Raw genomic sequence first — 21,701 nt, 5'->3', positions numbered from 1 at the left:
GCCACAAATGGAATTTTAAAATTACTCAAAGTATTCTTTTAAGGATTGAACAAGACAACATGAAATAAATACTTATTGACTGAATAATCCAATCTATAATTAGAAAATTCTATTAAAATTCAGATAGGACAAAAATATTCAACATAAGCAAAGACTGAACATAAAAAATATAACAAGAATCCACAAAGAAAAAAAATCAAAGCAGGGGACCACAAAAAACTGTAAATCCTTCATTTCAACAAAACGTTCCTGAAATGCCACACACCCATGTACATACATACATAGACACACATGCACACACAGGTGGTAAGTGAAATGACACACAAAATGAAATGAAAGGGTACACTGCACACCTGGGAGAAACTGACCCAAAAGTCCTTTGAGCATCCAGGCAAAAAGAACACGTTACTCATAAAGGAATAAAATCAGTTTGCCATCAAGCTTTTTGACAGTGATGCTTTACCACAAAAGAAAATGGAGCAATGTATAAAACGCTCAGGGAAATAAAATGTGAGCTTATGATACTATATCCAGCAAAACTGAATTTCAAGTACAAAGGCCACAGACAAGTTGTCAGCAAAGGAGACAACTAAGGGACCGTCACTCCCATAAATCTTTTTTTTTTTTTTTGAGACAGAGTTTCGCTCTTGTTACCCAGGCTGGAGTGCAATGGCGTGATCTCGGCTCACCGCAACCTCCGCCTCCTGGGTTCAGTCAATTCTCCTGCCTCAGCCTCCCGAGTAGCTGGGATTACAGGCACGTGCCACCATGCCCAGCTAATTTTTTGTATTTTTAGTAGAGACGGGGTTTCACCATGTTGACCAGGATGGTCTCGATCTCTTGACCTCGTGATCCACCCGCCTCGGCCTCCCAAAGTGCTGGGATTACAGGCGTGAGCCACCGCACCCGGCCCCCATTCCCATAAATCTTAACGCAATCTACTAGAGTATCAGACGAATGAGTCACAGACGATCAAAACGACTGGAGGACATCAACAGAAAGACAACGATGTGCATTCAATATTTACACGAAGAACAAGGACAAATGAAAGACAGAAGAGAGAGAGCAAGCAAACAGTATATAATGGCTCTGCGCTCCAGCAGTATGAGAACCTTATAAAGAATGGTTACGGACAGGAAGAACACGTGCAAAAAATGTCAGTGGTAACAGTGTTGGGTGGGGTTACTCTAAGAAAGTTTTGTTTGTGGATAGTAATGTTGTCTAGTTCAATTCTAACACCCTTGGTATTTCTGAAAACCAGGATTCTTGATATAGAAGAAACAGAGGGGGCAGGCGCACAGTGGCTCACGCCGGTAATCCCAGCACTTTGAGAGGCCAAGATGGGTGGACCACTTGAGGTCAGGAGTTCAAGGCCAGCCTGACCAACATAGTGAAACCCCATCTCTGCCAAAAATACAAAAATGAGCCAGGTGTGGTGTCACGTGCCTGTCATCCCAGCTACTCAGGAGACTGAGGGAGGAGAATCGCTTGAACCCAAGAGGCAGAAGTTGCAGTGACCCGAGATTGCACCACTGCAGTCCAGCCTGGGCAACACAGCAAGACTCCATCTCAAAAAAAAAAAGAACAGAGGAAGAACTAAAGTGAAAACTCTGTCGTCCTGAATTTGAATGGGAAGTAACAGTATGAAATGATGAGGTACACACATACCAACTTGCACCTTTGTACACAAGTTTATGCAGGCTGGCTATATCTTACCAGTTCTATTTCTCTGCTTGAACCCTGACTAATAACAGATTCGTTCCCTTACGCTTTGCTTTCGGCAGTTTTCTGGTTTTTTGTTTATATACAAAAAGTATTAACGTCATATATAGCTTAATGTATCTTCACAAACGTAGCATACCTGTGGAACCAGCATCCAGACCGAGGACAGGTTATCACCGACACCCCAAAGTTTCCTTGTGAACCCTTCCAGTTACCACCAGCACCCTGACCCCAAAGGTAACCGTCGTCCTGACTAGGAGCATAGTTCTGCCTGTATTACAACTTTACATAAACAGAGTGACACAGTACATGTGCTCTTTTGTGACTGACCTCTACAGTAGGCAAGAATTATGGCTCCCATCACAGCTGTCTATTCGAATCTCTGGAATCTGTGACTTTGATGAGATATTTACGTCATTTGTCAGAGTTGACCTTAATATACAGACTGCCTGGGTAAACCTAATCTAATTACATGAGCACTTAAGAGCAGAGATCTTTTTCTGGCTCGCAGCAGAATGAGAAGTTTGAAAGATCTGCAACCTAAGAAAGATTGGTCATATCACCGCTTTGAAAATATAAAGGACCACAAGCCAAGGCTTCCAGGTGGGCTCTAGAAGCTGAGACTGACTCCTGGACAGTAGGCAGCAAGGAAATAGGGACCTCAACCACACAGAACAACATGAATGGGCTGAAATCTAATTGCCCCCTCCACCTCAGAGCTGCTTGTAAGGAGTACAGCCCTGTTGACAATTTAATTCTTGCTTTATGGGACCCTGGACAGAGGACCTAGCCAAGCTCATGTGGATTTCTGACCTATACAGCTAGGAGATAATGGATATCGTTTTAAGCCTCTACATGTGCGGTGATTTGCTATGCATTTCTTTCAGGGAACCTCGTTTGTGAAAATCAGCCTTGCGGTGCCAGTGTGTAGCTGGGTCCCTTTACATCTGCACCAACAGGGTAAATCAGGGTTCTCGCTGTTCCATATCCTGCCATCACTCAGTATCGCCCTAGCGTTCTGGTGGGTGCACAGTGAGATCACGTTGTGCTTTTAATTTGCATTTCCCTGTTTACTGATGAAGTGGGACAACTTTTCATATGTTTTCTGGCCATCGGGAGGCCTTTTGGAAGTGACTCACGAATTATCCTGCTGAGGTGCTTATGTTTCCATTTTATCCTTAACAAAAAAGGTTTCTAAAAAAATTTAAGTATATAAATATTAGGAAAAAGAAAATGTTTGCAAATTTGGCGAAAGGGGGACGTTGTTAAGGCAAATGAAATCACCTACATCTGATACAGTTGATCACATTAAAATTTCAAACTTCTAAGAGGTACCCCAGAAGACAAGCGACAGATGAGAAAAAGTATCTGCAACATGAAGACAAGACTCCGCATCCCAAATATATAATATATAGAGAAGACCTAAATGTCTATCAAAAAAAACAAAGAATTCAACAGAAAAACGGAGCAACGACGTAATTAGGAACGCAAACAGAAGAGGAAATACAAATGAGCATTTTGTCAAACAAGAACCTATAATACCATTTTCACCTACAAAACTAGCAAACACCTAAAAATGTGGGTGAGACTGTGAATAAAAGGGTATTTCCGTGTATTGCCGGAGAAAATGAAAACTGGTAGTCTTTTCTGGAGAGCAATTTGACAGTATCCATCAACATGCTAAATCTGCATAATCTTAGACGTAACAATTCCATTTCAAAGCAGCATAGAAAAATATGCCTTTGTGTGCAAGTCTATACGTGCAAAAATATTTACCACAGCACCGCCCGCCCACTCTACGAGAAACCTGAAAACAATCTAAACACCCCCTGACGTGGGAATATGATCACATAGCCCTGCCACAAAACAGTAAGCCAGTAATATCAAGGAGGCAAACTCTGTGTCTACTCACAAGTAAAGACATGTGTGCTGTTAAGCGAACAGTCAGGTAATGAACACTATATGTCCCATTTTTGTAAAAACAGTTAACAAAATCCCCAATATTTACGTACATATGGAGGTACAGACGTGATTAAAAGTCTGGGGATGAAGCAGTAGCATGCAGCTTTCTGTTGTAAAACTTTCTGTCTTATCTGCTCCGTTAAACATGGGCATGTATGAACTGACAAAATAACAAAAATGTCATTCACTCAAAAAAAATGTTTACTGAGCACTTACTATGTGTCAGGCAACTGGTAACTACATCAATCAATAACATATCAGGGAGTGCTAAGTGCTTTGAAGGAAAACAGTACAGGATAAACAGGGTGACACCAAGGAATGCTGACAGACAAGTCATAGCAGGTCCCTGGGGGAGCTAACAATTGAAACAGAGAACTCAAAGGACTGAGTGTGAAGAGCACACAAGTAGAAACGTGGGGCCACGCTGGCAGGTTCCAGGAACAGTCAGGGTTGAGCAGAAGAAATGAGCAGAAATGAGGGCTGTCTTGTGGAAAGGACACCTCTGTATTCCACCCGTGGTGACGAGAACCACTGGAGTCTCGATCAGGAAGTGGAATGATCTGACATGTTTTAAAAGCATTATTCTGGCAGCTGAAACAGAGGAAAGAGCTAGAATAAAGGTTCTGAGGCAGGGCCATTCCCAGCATGCTCTGACTCCGGCAGGAAGTCCAACCGTGGCCAAGCAAGGAAGTAGGGCATGAAGTAAGAGAAGAACAGAGAGGCCGGTGTGTGGTGGCTCATACCTGTAATCCCAGCACTTTGGGGGGCCAAGGTGGGCAGATCACCTGAGGTCAGGAGTTCGAGACCAACGTGGCCAACATGGCAAAACCCCCGTCTCTACCAAAAAACACAAAACGTTTAGCCAGGCGTGGTGGTACGTGCCTGTAATCCCAGCTATTCAGGAAGCTGAGGCACAGGAATTGCTTGAGTGCAGTAGACAGAGGTTGCAGTGAGACAGGACTGCGCCACTGCACTCCAGCCTGGGCGACAGAGTGAGACTCTGTCTCAAAAAAAAAAAAAAAATAGAGAGAGAAAAAAGTACCAAGAGTACCAGGATGTGTAGGAACTTGTCAGCCACTCAAGAACTTGGACTTTTCCTCAGGATGTGGTAAGAAACGACTCAAAGATTTTGGGCAGAATAATGGCAAGACCTGACTGAGATTTTAAAGGATTGCTCTGATCGCTGTGCTGGAAAGGCTTTAGGAATTCCAGCAAGGGCAGAAGCAAGAAAGTGAATTAGGATGTTATTATGGGTTAAACAGTGTCCTGCAAAAAAAGACGCTGAAGTTTTGGCCCCTTATGCTAGTGAATGTGACCTTATGTGGAAGGAAGGTATTATGGATTGAATTCTGTCTCCCCAACAAAAAAATAAGTTAGACTCCTAACCCCTAGTAGCTGAGAATGTAACCTTATTTGGAAATAGGGTCTTTTAAAAGGAGAAATTTGGACACATGCCTGCATACATGTGAAGATGGAGGGCAGAGATCACAGTGATGCTTCTACACGTCAAGATGCCAAAGACTGTCCGCCAACATCAGAAGCTAAGAGAGGAGGCTGGAACAGATTGTCCCTCACAGCCCTCAGAAGGAATTGACCCTGATTCTGGAGCTGATCAGACTTCTGGCCTCCAGAACTGTGAGACAATCAATTTCAGCTGTTAAAGCCACCCAGTTTGTGGTACTTTTATTAGGGTATCCCCAGAAAACTCGGCCAGACATTATTCTCACAGTGCTGGCAAGAGACAAAGGTGGCTTTTGTTCTGAGCAACCAGGCAACAGATTCTACCATTTACTGAGATGGGGAAGATTGTGGGAAGTGCTAGTCTATGAGTGGTGAAATTAGGATTGAAGCATTCAAGAGGAATAAAAGAAGGAAAAGATGAAAAGAGCTGGAAGAGCTCAGCAAACAAAATGAAGAGAAAGAGAAACAGAAGAACAGTTATGAAAGACAGAGGAAAAGCCTCCAAGAAAACAGAATAACTACAAGGGAGAACAGGAAGTCATGGGGAAGTGCCCGGGGGAAATCACGCAAAATGAAACATATCAAATAACTGAGAACAGAGAACGTGACAGGTACTGAAAATAGACTAAGGAGATCCAACATATGCCTATTTATTATTCCCAAAAGATAATAAAAGAAGTGGGGGGGCAAAACTCACATTCAAGTACACAACAGAAATTACCTTTCCTGAAATCAAGTAACACTTGAATTTGTGAATCAAAAGATCATGGAATCTCTACAAAAAAAAAAAAACTGAATACAGAAAATCGTTCCACTCTTAGACACTCAGGTATAGCTGCTATGCTTCAAAGTTATTCTTTAAAAAGCCTTAGCGATGCTGAAACCTTCTGAAAATATTACAAGTAAGAAAAATCAGGAGGATGAACTAACGGGCAGAGAAGGCTAATTGACCCATGGTTCACGGCAGTAGAGCGCCTCTCAGGAGTGACCCTACAGGACAGCAGCTACGGGGAATCCTCCCAATAGGACAGCTGGGAGAAGTGCACTCAGCTTGCTACTTGGTACGTGAACTCGCCTGAGGTAACAGTATTCACGGACAGCTAGCAAGATAGAGGACTGAGAAGAGCAAGATAGGTAAATCACAGACAAGCTCAATGAAATCATCTAAAACTGAAATATATGGTTTTAAAAAATAAACTCTAAAAATGAACCTGGAAACCATCATTCTCAGCAAACTGACACAAGAACACAACATCAAACACCGCATGTTCTCACTCATAGGCGGGTGTTGAACAACGAGAACACATGGACACAGGGAGGGGAGCACTATACACTGGGGTCTGTTGGGGGGGAGTGGGGGGCACAGCGGGGGGTGGGGAGTTGGGGAGAGACAGCATGGGGAGAAATGCCAGATATGGGTGAAGGGGAGGAAGGCAGCAAATCACACTGCCACGTATGCACCTATGCAACAACCTTGCATGTTTTTCACATGTACCCCAAAACCTAAAATGCAATTAAAAAAAAAAAACTGTTAAATTTAAAAAATATATTAAAAAAATAAAAATAAATAAACTCTAACCTAAAGTTTTTTGCAATACTCTTTTTCCCCTTAAATTTAGGGGGATCTTTCTAGAATTATTAAACTCTTATGGGAAGAAGCATTTATCTAAAGTTCAGCAGGACCTTCTATTCTACTTCTATTGCTCCTCCTGCAGTATATTTAAGAGAGATAAAGCATTAACTGGAAGAGAAGCAGGGTTTGTTTGATCAGTTTTATGTTGACTGGGAGAGACCTCAGTATGTTTTTGTGGCGATCTTCAGCACACTCCTGATTTTAGTGAGTTTCTAATATGAACCACTTGAACCCTGCCGTTTGCCCCTTCTGCAATCAAAAGGAGATGAACACTTTACGCATCCCAAGCAATACTAGTAAAATACTAGCAAAACCATTGTGTGCTGGAGAAAACACACTGGTTTACAAACATATCAGTTGTGGCTGTAACATTTACTTACCCCCAACCACAGACACACTTTATCGGTAGGAGGAACCAAAGCTTTGCAATACAGGTTATCTGCCAGTAAGAATCTGGTCTCCAGTGAGTTGGTGGATTCCTTCAGAAAAAAAAAGACAGAGCCATAAACAGACCAGTTTGATATCAAAGTTATAAAGGAGAGATCGCACAGTTGAACCTAGGACATTTAAAACAGGACCATCATGCAGGTTAAGTGCAGTCGTAAAATAGCTTTACAAATCTGGCGCCTCACTGAACTTCCGTGTCTCGGGTTCTCCGTCGGTAAAATGAGGATCGTGAGAGTCCCTACACCTCTGAAGGCAGTGGTAAGCACTGAGTACACACATACACACACAAACACACCCCAGTGCCTGACATACAGACAAAGCGTTATTATAAGAATTAGCTATTATTTCATTCGTGCTTTATGCCCAGTCAGTCAGTTGCTGATGCCTTACAAAGTTCACCACATAGTAAAATGTACTAGAAATAGTTATTCTACCCGTCAAGCAAAATCATACGTACACACACACAATCTTTTAAATACGGTATGATTATGAGATTTAATATTTACAAGCTGCTTTTATTTAATGAATACTGGATTAAGACTTAGAAGACTCTCATTTAGTTCTGACAGTAATTAACTACATACACATTGGTCAAGTATCATCTCTCTGAAACTGCTTCCTCAACTATGAAATGAGTACCTGAAACAGATGATCTCTAAGATTCTTTCCAGCTCTATAAATCTTGAACTAACCCCTCATTCTCAGGGAGAATGACAACAACAAAGAAAAAACCCTTCAATGCTGCTAGCGCAGAGTAAGACATCTTCTTTGTACACCTAAAACAATTTCAAATTACATTTAAGTTTCACAAGCACTAAAGATAAGCAAAGTAATCCAAGTGTGGGCCCTAGAATTAAACATGACTTTCGGGGAAAGACCACAAAGCACATCATAACACTAGTGTGTGTACTTAAGAAGGCAGACTGGATTCCACAGCACAGATCAAATATCAGTGACCAAAGAGTGAAAGAAGCTGAGCTTCTACTGATATATCCTAGTTCGCTCATATTTACAAACAAAAATACACTTACTTTTTTCTTCTGCATATATTTTAGAATTTCCAAAGTCTGTTTAATTTCGGGAATCTGACCTTTTAGCCTGCGAACAAGAAGACGACTCACTTAGTATTTTGCGGGCAAAAATAAACAACAGGACGTGGTCTTACTGACTTTGCATTTTCTGCTAATGTGTTCTTGACGACTATTTACATATATAAAATATCTGAGATATTCAGCAACAGCACACATGAGAAAAAATAAAAAAGTGAAATAGTAAAACATTGAAGATATTTTTAGATGTGAGATAAAATATTTAAGATGTAAGTATTTATTTAGTTATTTATTTATTTATTTTTTTTTTGAGACGGAGTCTCGCTCTTGCTACCCAGGCTGGAGTGCAATGGCGCGATCTCGGCTCACCGCAACCTCCGCCTCCTGGGTTCAGGCAATTCTCCTGCCTCAGCCTCACCAGTACCTGGGATTACAGGCACGCACCACCATGGCCAGCTAATTTTTTGTATTTTTAGTAGAGACCGGGTTTCACCATGTTGACCGGGATGGTCTCGATCTCTTGACCTCGTGATCCACCCGCCTCGGCCTCCCAAAGTGCTGGGATGACAGGCGTGAGCCACCGTGCCCGGCCAGTATTTATAAAAATAAAATATTTAATGAAATATTTACCTAAAGAAAATAAAATATTCATAAAATATTTCAAGTATAAATACTTGATAAAAATATTTAAGATATCCTAGCGAATGTTTATGGAATGCCTATTCCATAAAGACAAAGCTCTGTTCTATTATGTCAAACACCCAATGTTATTTAACATTCCTAGAGCAGACTGTATTCCACAGAGGTGATTCAAAGGTTCTGCATTTGATTAGAATGACATTTTAAATAGATAAATTTTAAAAATAATTTTTAAAATAACATGCATTCCAAAGTTATATTCTAAAACAGAAGCCACCAATCCCCTATCCAGAGATGCACACAGCTGCTCCTGGTGTGTGCATTCACTCCACACACATACATCACAGTCAGCTAAATGCCAGGCAAAGCCCCATGACAACTTCTCAGTGTGTGTACTTCTCACTGTAAGGCCGGCTGCCTCGCTGAAGAGCCAGATGGACACACTTATCTCTCTGTGCTGGCTCCCCACACCTGCTCCTATCTGGCTTCTCCATGCAGGCTCCACACGCCCACTCCTGCATTCCTCACTCAACCCTTTCAAAATTTGAAAAGCCCGCGGAAGATTTGTCCAACGGCAGTTTAACATTAACCTCCCCAGCCAGTCAGCCTACCAATGAAACTGTCTGCTCTTTGTTTCCCTAACAATCAATCAAATCTCCTTACCAATGAAATTGTCTGCTCTTTGCTTCCCAATGACCAATCAACTACCTCCACTTCTTAGAAAACCCCACGCCCTGAGAGGCCCATTGCGACTTCTCTGGCCCCTTCCTGGACCACAGAACCTCGCCCGGGAGCTGAATAAATCGGATTCTCATTTTTCCTCGCTGGCCTCAGTTTCCTCATTTTAACTCGGCAATATACCTTACAGTCACACTGTGAAAACCGTACAGCATCAACTGAATGCCAAACATAGCACATTATGATACAGGATAATTTAGTGACTCTGTAAAGCTTTGGGTACTCCTCCCCTAATTTTTATGTTGATAAATGCTCTTCTTTTCAAATTAGGTAACAATCGTTCTTAAAATTATAAATGGACCACTGATTTAAACAAGAGAAATTTTAAAAAACCATGATGGACATGACACGACTGATCAGACTTAAGGGATAAGTTCCATGATATAGCTACTAGCAAAATGCTAGTATAAGTGACTCCCGAACGCAATCAACCTCACTGACAAGAGCATAAGAGAAAAACAGACTAAGGATATAAAAACAAAAGCTCTGGTTCTTTCAGGGTCCATTTAACTAAAAATTATCAGAGACCAGAATGTCAACAAAATTTAAATACAACATTGAAAATGAACTCACTGCTTCACATAAAGAAGTCACTCCATGTGTGCAGGTTAGCAGGGCAAATTTACTACACCCTGAGCGACTGACCTGGCAAGAAATGTGTTAGATGAGCCTGCTGCTTCAAAGAAAAAAAATAGTGTCATCATTTGGTAATACAGTCCAGTGAATAATCTAGAAACACCTGGCATTCATTTTTTCACTAAAATTCAATCTGAATGCTACAGATTGCTCAAATTTCCTTACTTTTGTATGATATGCTCACATAGGTAAACACCACAAAGATGTTATACATTTATAAGATATGTGATACACATACAACTTAACAAGCATGTTCAGATCAAGATTTTTTGGCCATGTAGATGACTTTTAAGATGCATTTTGTATATATAAATACTATATGTAATATGTTATAAAGCATATAAATGACTCAATCAGCCAACTTAGGAACCCGACCACCAATGACATTGTACCTGTCCAAGGAATACACTCATCCCCACCCGGCTTCACCTCAGCCAACTTAGGAACCCGAACACCAATGACATTGTCCCTGCCCACCCTGCTCCACCTCAAGAGAAAGTCGCATGGCTGGGCACGATGGCTCACACCTGTAATCCCAGCACTTTGAGAGGTCAAGGTGGGCAGATCACCTGAGGCCAGGAGTTCAAAACCAGCCTGGCCAACGTGCCTCACGCCTGTCATCACAGCACTTTGGGAGGCCGAGGCGGGTGGATCACGAGGTCAAGAGATCGAGACCATCCCGGTCGACACGGTGAAACCCCGTCTCTACTAAAAATACAAAAAATAAGCTGCGCACGGTGGCACGTGCCTGTAATCCCAGCTACTCAGGAGGCTGAGGCAGGAGAATTGCCTGAACCCAGGAGGCGGAGGCTGTGGTGAGCCGAGATCGTGCCTCACTCCAGTCTGGGTAACAAGAGCGAAACTCCGTCTCAACCCAGTCTATAGTAAAAAAAATACAAAAGAAATTAGCTGGGTGTGGTGGCATGTGCTTGCAATCCCAGCTACTTGGGAATCTGAGGAAGGAGGATCCCTTGAACCCAGGAGGTGGAGGTTGCAGTGAGCCAAGGCAGTGGCACTGCACTCCAGCTCGGGCGTCAGAGCGAGACAGCGTCTCGAAAAATAAGTAAAAACAAAAGAGAAGGTAGCTTGCCTAAACTGTGTGTTTACAGCCCTGTTTTTTCTTTTTCAATTAGTTTCACTGTATTTGTGTGTATCCCTAAACAAAATATTCTTTAGCATTGGTGATTTCTGAGCTTAATTCAAATGGTCTCATGCTGTATGCATTTTTCTGGGTTTTGCTTTTTAAACTCAATCAAGATCCTAAGATTAGTTCATTCATTTTCACTGCTGTGTAATATTCCATGACAAATATAACAAACACAACTTTTTTATCTACTCTTCTGTCAAAGGGCACTTCTGTCAGCTCCAGGTCATTGTTATTGCAACAGCAGCGGAAATCTCCAGGTCCTAGGAGGCGCTAGGGCTGTGAGAGGGGAGACAGCAGCTTAGAAGGAAAGTGAATCAAGTCTTCAAAAGAGGAATAAAGCTGAAAGAAAACATTCTAGCTGTGCTCCTTTTCTCCCTCTGAACTGCCGCAGGGAGTCACGTTACCTACCTTATCACTGCTACAGGGAAGAAAAATGGCGAAACTGGCCAGCGGCAGAGGGAGGGCCAAACTAGGAAGCTGACAATTACAAGTATTAGTCCCCAGCAGCCCACCTCTCCCCACTCCCTTTCCCTCCTGAGGTGATAAATGAAGACAGCAGAAATTGAAAGAATCCCCCAGAGGAGGCATTACCTGGTTGTCTGATGGCTATGTCCTTAGACTGGGATACTAGCAGCATTCCTCCCACCCCTGCCCACTAGAAATGACTTTAAGTACCCCCACCTCCACACACATTACTGGCCAAAGTAGCTGATATCCCTGAGGGAAATTAAGCTGACAGGGAAAAGAAATTATAATGTGATCATTATGATAAACAAATTCAACAACCTCTATCATATGAAGCAAAATTAACAAACACCAAAAGATAAAATTATACATTAAATACTTAAAGATACCACAAAGAAAAGATATCGGTAATATAAAGAAAAACCGGCCGGGCACAGTGGCTCACGCCTGTCATCCCAGCACTTTGGGAGGCCGAGGCGGGTGGATCACGAGGTCAAGAGATCGAGACCATCCTGGTCGACATGGTGAAACCCCATCTCTACTAAAAATACAAAAAAAAAAAATTAGCTGGGCACGGTGGCGCGTGCCTGTAATCACAGCTACTCAGGAGGCTGAGGCAGGAGAATTGCCTGAACCCAGGAGGCGGAGGCTGTGGTGAGCCGAGATCGTGCCTCACTCCATCCTGGGTAACAAGAGCGAAACTCCGTCTCAAAAAAAAAAAAAAAAAAGAAAAAAGAAAAACCAATCAAAACTACTGGGTATAAACAACGCAATGGCTGAAATAAAGAACTCATGGATATCCATCTAATTGCCAAAAGATAAATGACAAACACAGAAAAGAGGAAATAATACAAAGAAATGTAAGACAGAATTAGAAGTGACAACATCTGTAAACAGGAATCTCAGAAAGAAAGAGGAAAAAACTAACAGACGATAAAAAAAGAAAAAGTGACAATCACAAAACTTCCAATTAAAGAAAGATAAAATTCTAACGGCCATTTGTTCCTCTTAGAAACTTCCTGTGAACCTCCTTGGCCCCTCCAGATTAATGAGGTGCTTTGGTATAAAATAACGTGTTACCATTCCCCTGTAACTCGTTACTTTGTACCAAATCACCTCTACTGCTCTCCTTTGTGAGCTAATTTTATTTATATACCTATAACTTCCCCCAAACTGTGTACTTGGTTTTTTGTGTGATTTTGTTAGTTTGAGACTGGGTCTCACACTGTTACCCAGGCTTAAGGACAGTAGCCTGATCACATCTCACTGCAGCTTCAACGTCCTGAGCTCAAGCGATCCTCCCGCCTCAGCCTCCGCAGGTGCACGCCACCACACCCAGCTGATTTTTTTTTTCTTTTTGGATGGAGTCTCGCTCTGTCACCCAAGCTGGAGTCCAGTGGCGTAATCTCGTCTCACTACAACCTCCGCCTCCGAAGCTCGAGCAACTCTCCCGCCTCAGCCTCCCAAGTAGCTGGCAGTACAAGCACTCACCACCAAGCCCAGCTAGTTTTTTTTGTATTTTAGTAGAGACAGGGTTTCACCACATTGCCCAGGTTGGATTCAAACTCCTGAGCTCAGGCAATCCACCCACCTCAGCTTCTCAAAGTCCTGGGATTACGGGTGTGAGCCACTGCGCCTGGCCTAATTATTTTTTAATTATTTGTAGAGACGGGTTCTTCCTATGTTGCCCAGGCTAGTCCCGAACTCCTGGACTCAAGTGATCCTCCCACCTTGGCCTCCGAAAGCGCTGGAATTACAGGTTTGCACCAGCACGCCCAGTCCTATGTCCCTGTTGAAACCAGATACTGGACATTATTTCACCCAAAACAGTACATGGTATCTAGCTAGCATTCCATAAATATTTATCTGACAGAAGAATGCTGGCACATGCACAAAACAGAGATCTATAAGTATTTATTACAGTGAATTGACTTTATAAGCTTTAAAAAACAATGTAGGGAAATAAAGAGTTTAGAGTAAGGATACCTTTCTTCCTATGCTGATTAGTTATGAAATCTTGGGATTTCATAACTAACTAAGTCTTATGCTCAGACTCTGGGGGTCTCTTATCTCACTGTCAAAATTAGAAGGATGAACTAGACATATAACATGTTATGATTTTGAAAGGTTTGGAATACAGTCTTTAATAACCATTCTATTATGTTTTCAAAATCATGTTTAGATATCAAGTGTTTGCAAGGATGTGGAACAAGAAGAACTCTTGTACATTGCTGGTGGGAATTTAATATGGCACAGCCACCTTGGAGGACTGAACACTTGACATCGGAATATTTTATTATACGCAAATTATATCTCAATTTTTTAAAAGTTCAAGCCATATAAGACTTTCAAAACTCAGAAATTTTTACACTTACCTTCTTTTCTTTTGAGCAAGGTTGAGTTCCATAAACTTATACTTCTGGTACTGTTCATCCAGCTTCTTTAATACTGTATCTGCAGTCTCATTCCCAGGCTGTTTCATGAAGGAATCTACATCTTCCTTTAATATCAAAAATAATACTTTACCATTCATGCCACTAAGCAGATTTTTTCACTGCTTTGTTTTTAAAACATAAACGAAAAAAGCTGTTTTCCTCCAAAGGTTTGTTTTTAACTAAAAGTACAGGTTAGGCATCCTTATCCAAAATGCTTCAGACCAGCATTGCTTTGTATTTTAGATTTTTTTTTTTCGGATTTTGGAATATTTACATTACACCAGTTGAGCATCCCCAATCCAAAATCCAAACTCCAAAATGCTCCAATGAGCATTTCCTTTGAGCGTTATATCAGTGTTCAAAAAGTTGCAGATTTTAGAGTATTGTGGATTTCAGACTTTCAGTTTTAGGATGCTTAATCTGTAGTTATAAAAAGTTAAGAGACAATTTCAGACAGTACAAACATAGCTAATTTATTCTTTCACCTTCTTCTTCCTTTTTTTATTTATAAATAGAAAAAGAATGACCTTGCCTACCACTTTATGCATTTTCCCATGTATCCCAAGTAGTAAATATGAAAATACTAACAGACACATTGCCCACTCATGCTCACAAAATGATTTTATAGGTTGTATGCCAAGATTATCAATGTTATTACTTATTTTTAATTCAACAAGTTTTGCCATAGAAATCATACTAAATATGGTCATTAGGTTCCCAAGGCAATCCACAAATGCTTCCTTCAGTATCAAATAACTGAAACAAAGTCACCTAAAAGGCAATCAGAATAACCTTTTGTAATAGGAAGCAGTAAAACTGATGTTAAATTTTCTTTTATACCACATGCTCGTCCTTGAAGAAAGGCTAGTTAATTAGATAAGGATCAGAAACAAGATGAAAATATATGGAAACTTAGATGCTAAAAGAGCCGTTTAGTACTTTAAGGAACTTTAGTTCTTTATCATAAGTAACTTTAATTATGGCTTCTAAGATCTTTACATCACTATTCTTTTTTTTTTGAGACAGAGCCTTACACTGTTGCTCCGGCTGGAGTGCAATGGCACAATCTCGGCTCACTGCAACCTCCGTTTCCTGGGTTCATGTGATTCTCCTGCCTCAGCCTCCCAAGTAGCTGGAATTACAGGCTCACACCACCATGTCCAGCTATTTTTTTGTATTTTTTTGTATTTTTTTTTTTTTGAGACGGAGTCTCGCTCTTGTTACCCAGGCTGGAGTGCAATGGCGCGATCTCGGCTCACCGCAACCTCCGCCTCCCGGGTTCAGGCAATTCTCCTGCCTCAGCCTCCCGAGTAGCTGGGATTACAGGCACGCGCCACCACCGTGCCCAGCTAATTTTTTTGTATTAATAGAGACGGGGTTTCACAATGTTGACCAGGATGGTCTCGATCTCTCGACCTCGTGATCCACCCGCCTCGGCCTCCCAAAGTGCTGGGATTACAGGCTTGAGCCACCGCGCCCGGCCTATTTTTTTGTATTTTTAGTAGAGACAGGGTTTCACCGTGTTGGCCAGGCTGGTCTCGAACTCCTGACCTTGTGATCCGCCCAGGTCGGCCTCCAAAATGCTGGGATTACAGTCATGAGCCACCATGCCCAGCCCACATCATTATTCTTATCCATATTTATTAGCCAGCAGAGAATATCTTAGCTGAAACAATGAAGAAAAAGGAAGAGAAAGACAGCAAGGGAGGGAACTATGAAGCCATCCAACTAGAGACAGTAAATGAAACTGCAAAGGTAGAAGGCTGAGAGTTGATGGCTGAGTTCTGTATGTCAAAGAGAGATGTCCCCTTCCTGGAAGGGTCAGTGCAGGGAAGAGAAGGAAGCCTAAGTTTTAGCACATGATCCATGTTACTAGGTGCTGGAGTTCAGCATGAATTAACTACAGCAGCACAGGCTGTGGTTAAGAGATGGGGTGCCTGGTTTGAATCCTAGCTTCACCACTTACTAGATGAGTGGACCTTAGCAAAGTTCACCTCTCTTTGCCTCAACTTCCTCATCATCTGTACAAGTACCTTTTCATCACCCGGGATTAAATGAGTGAGCATATATGAGATGCTTCTAAGAGTATGTGACACCTATCTATAGCATAACGTGCCAGTGGGACACAAAGTGCCAGGGATTTCGTTTTGGGGTAGAGGTCAGAAAAAAAACACAGGGAGGGCCGGGCGCGGTGGCTCAAGCCTGTGGTCCCAGCACTTTGGGAGGCCGAGGCGGGTGGATCACGAGGTCAGGAGATCGAGACCATGCTGGTCAACGTGGTGAAACCCCGTCTCTAATAAAAATACAAAAAATTAGCTGGGCATGGTGGTGCGTGCCTGTAATCCCAGCTACTCGGGAGGCTGAGGTAGGAGAATTGCCTGAACCCAGGAGGCGGAGGTTGGGGTGAGCCGAGATCGCGCCATTGCACTCCAGCCTGGGTAGCAAGAGCGAAACTCCGTCTCAAAAAAAAAAAAAAAACATAAAAATTAGCTGGGCACGGTGGCGCATGCCTGTAGTCCCAGACACTGGCAAGGCTGAGGCAGGAGAATTGCTTGAACCCAGGAGGCGGAGGTTGCGGTGAGCCGAGATCGTGCCATTGCACTCCAGGCTGGGTAACAAGAGCGAAACTCCGTCTCAAAAAAAAAAAAAATACAAAAAATTAGCTGGGCACGGTGGCGCGTGCCTGTAATCCCAGCTACTCAGGAGGCCGAGGCAGGAGAATCGCCTGAACCCAGGAGGCCGAGGTTGCGGTGAGCCGAGATCGCGCCATTGCACTCCAGCCTGGGTAACAAGAGCGAGACTCCATCTCAAAAAAAAAAAAAAAAAACACAGGGAGGTGATATGTGAACTACAAGTGGAAAGATGAAGAGGTCATGAAATGGACAAGGGTGAAAGAATGATTCAAGCAGAGAAAGAAAACAAATTACTGCCTCAGTGGGGTTGGGGAAAGAACCAGGCCTGACTTCTAACAACTATGGTACATTGCCTCCTATCACCATGAGCATTCATTCATACCTATTCCACACGTACTACACTGCAATACTCAAGCATGTTCTCTGTTTCCCGTAACAACTCTGTAAGTATTGTCATCCCTATTTCAGTTAAAGAAACTCAGGCTCAAAGTGGTAAAATAATATGCTTAAGGCTAAGCGGCAACTGGGAAGCAGAGCCAGGATTCAAACCCTGGTCGATTTAGAAGCCAGGGATCTTTTTTTTTTGAGACGGAGTTTTAACTCTTGTTACCCAGGCTGGAGTGCAATGGCGCGATCTCGGCTCACCGCAACCTCCGCCTCCTGGGTTCAGGCAATTCTCCTGCCTCAGCCTCCTGAGTAGCTGGGATTACAGGCACGCGCCACCGTGCCCAGCTAATTTTTTTGTATTTTTAGTAGAGACGGGTTTTCACCATGTTGACCGGGATGGTCTCGATCTCTTGACCTCGTGATCCACCCGCCTTGGCCTCCGAAAGTGCTGGGATTACAGGCTTGAGCCACCGTGCCCGGCCCGCCAGTGATCTTTCAACAATACCATGTCAGTTCAATTATTAACAGTTTGGGAACAAAAACAATTATAGAAAATTGGGTTGCTTATTACATTATGACAATAGAAATTTTAAGGTCTGCAAAAAAAATAACCATGACATTGTAGGGAAAAAGCATTTTAAGATGTTATAAAGCCCTCGGATAAAGTGTATCCTCCGGAGATAGATTTCTCTAGCTGACCACTACGAATGTAACATTTAAGGCAGCATGGAAATTCCATTAGACATATAGGTATGAGTTTATACTATGTGTCAGGCACTATTCTAGGGCCGGGAGAAATGACGCAATGCATGAGAACTACCTCACCTCCTCACAGCAGCAGAGCATGAGGGGTAAGCTGGCGGCCTGGACCTCCACAGATTGCCCAAGTTCAAATCCCGGATACCTCATTTACATCCTGTGTGGCCTGGGGCAAGTTACTCACGGGCCGTGTACCTTGGTTTTAACATCTGAAAACAGACCTAACAGTAGCTACCACCTAGAGTTTAGTAAAATCATTAAGAAAGTGCCCGGCACTGAACAGATTTTATTCCTTGTTATGATTAGATAATAGATTAATGTAAAGAAATAAATGGCAGAGCTCATGAAAACGCAAAATAATAAATCAGCAAAGGCAGATAGACAATACCGAGTGTGGTGTAAATAGATTGGTGTTTTGAAGGGTATAAGATATGATTAGTAAAAAGGCAGAGGTGAGGTGAGGTGAAAATCAAAAGGCTGAGAAGCTTTAATGAAGATTTTATAGCAGCTCAGGACAACCAAATGGGGACAGACGACGAGCTGGCCCGGGGGGCCAGTCAGACATTTTCTTTCATTACTCAAATACTCTTCAAATACTATTTCTAAATAAAATAAAATTTTTAAAAAGGCACTCAGAACAGGGAGCGCCCTCTGGAGCGACCCGATCCCCTCTCGGACGCCAGTGAACCTGGGAGCTAGCGCCAACACAAGGGTTCGGCCTCTTCTCTCAACAATTCATTCTCCACTAAGTTGTCAGAATAATGTACCTGAAACCAAAGGCCTTTTACAATAGGCAATGGCAGTCCATTGCCTACTGTAAAAACCTCAATTCCAGTTAAAAAATCTGGAGACAACAGATGATGGAGAGGATGTGGAGAAAAAGGAACACTTTTACACTGTTGGTGGGAGTATAAATTAGTTCAACCACTGTGGAAGACAGTGTGGCCATTCCTCAAGGACCTAGAAATAGAAATTCCATTTGACCCAGCAATCCCATTACTGGGTATATATCCAAAGGATTATAAATCGTTCTACTCTAAGGACACATGCACACGAATGTTCATTGCAGCACAGTTTACAATAGCAAAGACCTGGAACCAGCCCAAATGCCCATCGATGATAGACTGGACAGGGAAAATGTGCCACATATACACCATGGAATACTATGCAGCCATGAAAAACGATGAGTTCGCGTCCTTTGTGTAGGGACATGGATGAACCTGGAAACCATCATTCTCAGCAAACTGACACAAGAACACAAAATCAAACACCACATGTTCTCACTCATAGGCGGGTGTTGAACAAGGAGAACACATGGACACAGGGAGGGGAGCATCACACACTGGGGTCTGTTGGGGGGAAATAGGGGAGGGACAGTGGTGGGTGGGGAGTTGGGGAGGGATAGCATGGGGAGAAATGCCACATATAGGTGAAGGGGAGGAAGGCAGCAAATCACACTGCCACGTATGCACCTATGCAACAATCTTGCATGTTCTTCACAAGCACCCCAAACCTAAAATGCAATAAAAATAAAAAATTAAAAAAATAAAATAAAATAAAAAAATAATTTTGAAAAACCCTCAATTCCTTAAGAAGCCACAGAAGGGGTTTATCCTGTCACCCCATCATCCTACTTCTTCCACTTCCCCCCGAGGCCACAGACCACCGCATGCCTTCAACAGACAAGTCACATCTGGGCAGTAGGTGTCCCGCCCATTCATTGTCCCGTCTCTCCAGCCAACTACGCGGAGTCGACAGCTCCTCAGCATCTCCCGTTTTCCCAGCAGCAGGGGGACGAAGGCCGGCGGCACCAGGCAGGTCCCTCAGGCCGCCCCGCCCCGCCCCGCAGCCCCGCCGCCCCTCACCCTCGCCGAGGCCCCGCACCCCCGTTCTCTTCTAGGACCTTCTCGAGCTACGTGTCTTCCGGGCGGGACGCAGCAGGGCTCAGTCCTTCCGGGGGCGAGGAGTGAGAGCCGGCCGAGCACCCCGTCCCTGAACCTTTAGCTCAGCTGCTTCCGACAGGAGAGGCCCAGGTGGGGGCCGGGAACAAAGGGGCAGTCGGCAGTCTCGACCCCAGATGCCGGGGAACAGCGTGCTTCTTACCACAAACACGGCCTCCGGAATCCCAAGGTGGAGCCGCCGCCCATTGCCTGTGGCCGTCTCTCCTTTGCCGCCACCGTCCTTCGCGGCCGCCATCTTGGGGATGCGAGTGCTCGGCTGCCTTCCGAGCCGCCGGCCGGTAGCATCTCGTGATTGGCTCGTTCGCACCGGTAGGCCCGCCTCTCGGCACACATTCATTGGTGCGCAGGAAAGGTTCCCCCACCCACTTCCCGTTCTCTTTTGGTCGAAAGTAGGTGGTGATTGGCTGCGCTCACGTAACTAGGTTCTGATTGGCTGCGCTCAGGTAACTAGGTGCTGATTGGCTGCGCTCAGATAACTGACAAGCGTGTAAGAGCCGCAGAGGACACGCTGCAGCGGCAGGAAAAACCCTTACGTCCTCTTGGGAAAAGGGGTCTTGTGAGTGACCTGTTCTAAAGCCCTAGGAATGGGGACCTAACCTGACCCCACCCCGAACCTAGAACTTCACAACGGCCCCTGCAGCGACCCAATTCCCTCTCGGATGTCAGCGAACCTCAGACCTGTCGCCATCACGAGGGTTCAGCCCCTGTGCCTTTCTGCTCTCACGATCCCGAGGAGCTTCCGGCCTCTTGAAGGGAACTTCCTTTCTGTCTGTTTCAGAGGGGAGTTTCCTGCCCCTTGAGGGGAACTTCCTCTCTGTCTGTTTCAGAGGGGAGTTTCCTGCCCGTGGAAGGGAACTTCCTCTCTGTCTGTTTCAGAGGGGAGTTTCCTGCCCCTTGAAGGGAACTTCCTCTCTGTCTGTTTCAGAGGGGAGCTTCCTGCCCCTGGAGGGGAACTTCCTCTCTGTCTGTTTCAGAGGGGAGTTTCCTGCCCCTTGAGGGGAACTTCCTCTCTGTCTGTTTCAGAGGGGGAGTTTCCTGCCCCTGGAGGGGAACTTCCTCTCTGTCTGTTTCAGAGGGGGAGTTTCCTGCCCCTTGAGGGGAACTTCCTCTCTGTCTGTTTCAGAGGGGAGTTTCCTGCCCCCTGAGGGGAGCTTCCTCTCTGTCTGTTTCAGAGGGGAGTTTCCTGCCCCTGGAAGGGAACTTCCTCTCTGTCTGTTTCAGAGGGGAGCTTCCTGCCCCTGGAAGGGAACTTCCTCTCTGTCTGTTTCAGAGGGGACTTTCCTGCCCCTGGAAGGGAACTTCCTCTCTGTCTGTTTCAGAGGGGACTTTCCTGCCCCTGGAAGGGAACTTCCTCTCTGTCTGTTTCAGAGGGGAGCTTCCTGCCCCTGGAGGGGAACTTCCTCTCTGTCTGTTTCAGAGGGGGAGTTTCCTGCCCCTGGAGGGGAACTTCCTCTCTGTCTGTTTCAGAGGGGGAGTTTCCTGCCCCTGGAGGGGAACTTCCTCTCTGTCTGTTTCAGAGGGGGAGTTTCCTGCCCCTGGAGGGGAACTTCCTCTCTGTCTGTTTCAGAGGGGGAGTTTCCTGCCCCTGGAGGGGAACTTCCTCTCTGTCTGTTTCAGAGGGGGAGTT

The 21,701-nt window shown here is 44.0% G+C and overlaps 1 protein-coding gene across 1 annotated transcript in view; it reads right to left on the bottom strand.

The window, feature by feature from the left end:
* The window catches only part of VBP1 (VHL binding protein 1), a 28,167-nt gene extending 7,741 nt beyond the window's left edge, over positions 1 to 20,426 (bottom strand). Inside the window, exons 1-4 of the mRNA XM_064371559.1 lie at positions 20,217 to 20,426; positions 14,275 to 14,399; positions 8,257 to 8,323; positions 7,159 to 7,257 (exon numbers count right to left, since the gene is read on the bottom strand). Of these exons, the coding sequence (XP_064227629.1) occupies positions 7,159 to 7,257; positions 8,257 to 8,323; positions 14,275 to 14,399; positions 20,217 to 20,411 (486 nt within the window). The 5' untranslated portion in view covers positions 20,412 to 20,426. The remainder of the gene's footprint in view (positions 1 to 7,158; positions 7,258 to 8,256; positions 8,324 to 14,274; positions 14,400 to 20,216) is intronic.
* Between the last annotated feature and the right edge of the window lie 1,275 nt (positions 20,427 to 21,701).

The sequence above is a fragment of the Aotus nancymaae genome, unplaced genomic scaffold (genome assembly GCF_030222135.1).
Source record: "Aotus nancymaae isolate 86718 unplaced genomic scaffold, 86718_ANA_hifiasm-v0.15.2.pri h1tg000138l, whole genome shotgun sequence".
In the NCBI taxonomy this organism is placed as follows: Eukaryota; Metazoa; Chordata; class Mammalia; order Primates; family Aotidae; genus Aotus; species Aotus nancymaae.
This window is presented reverse-complemented; position numbering and strand designations above follow the sequence as displayed.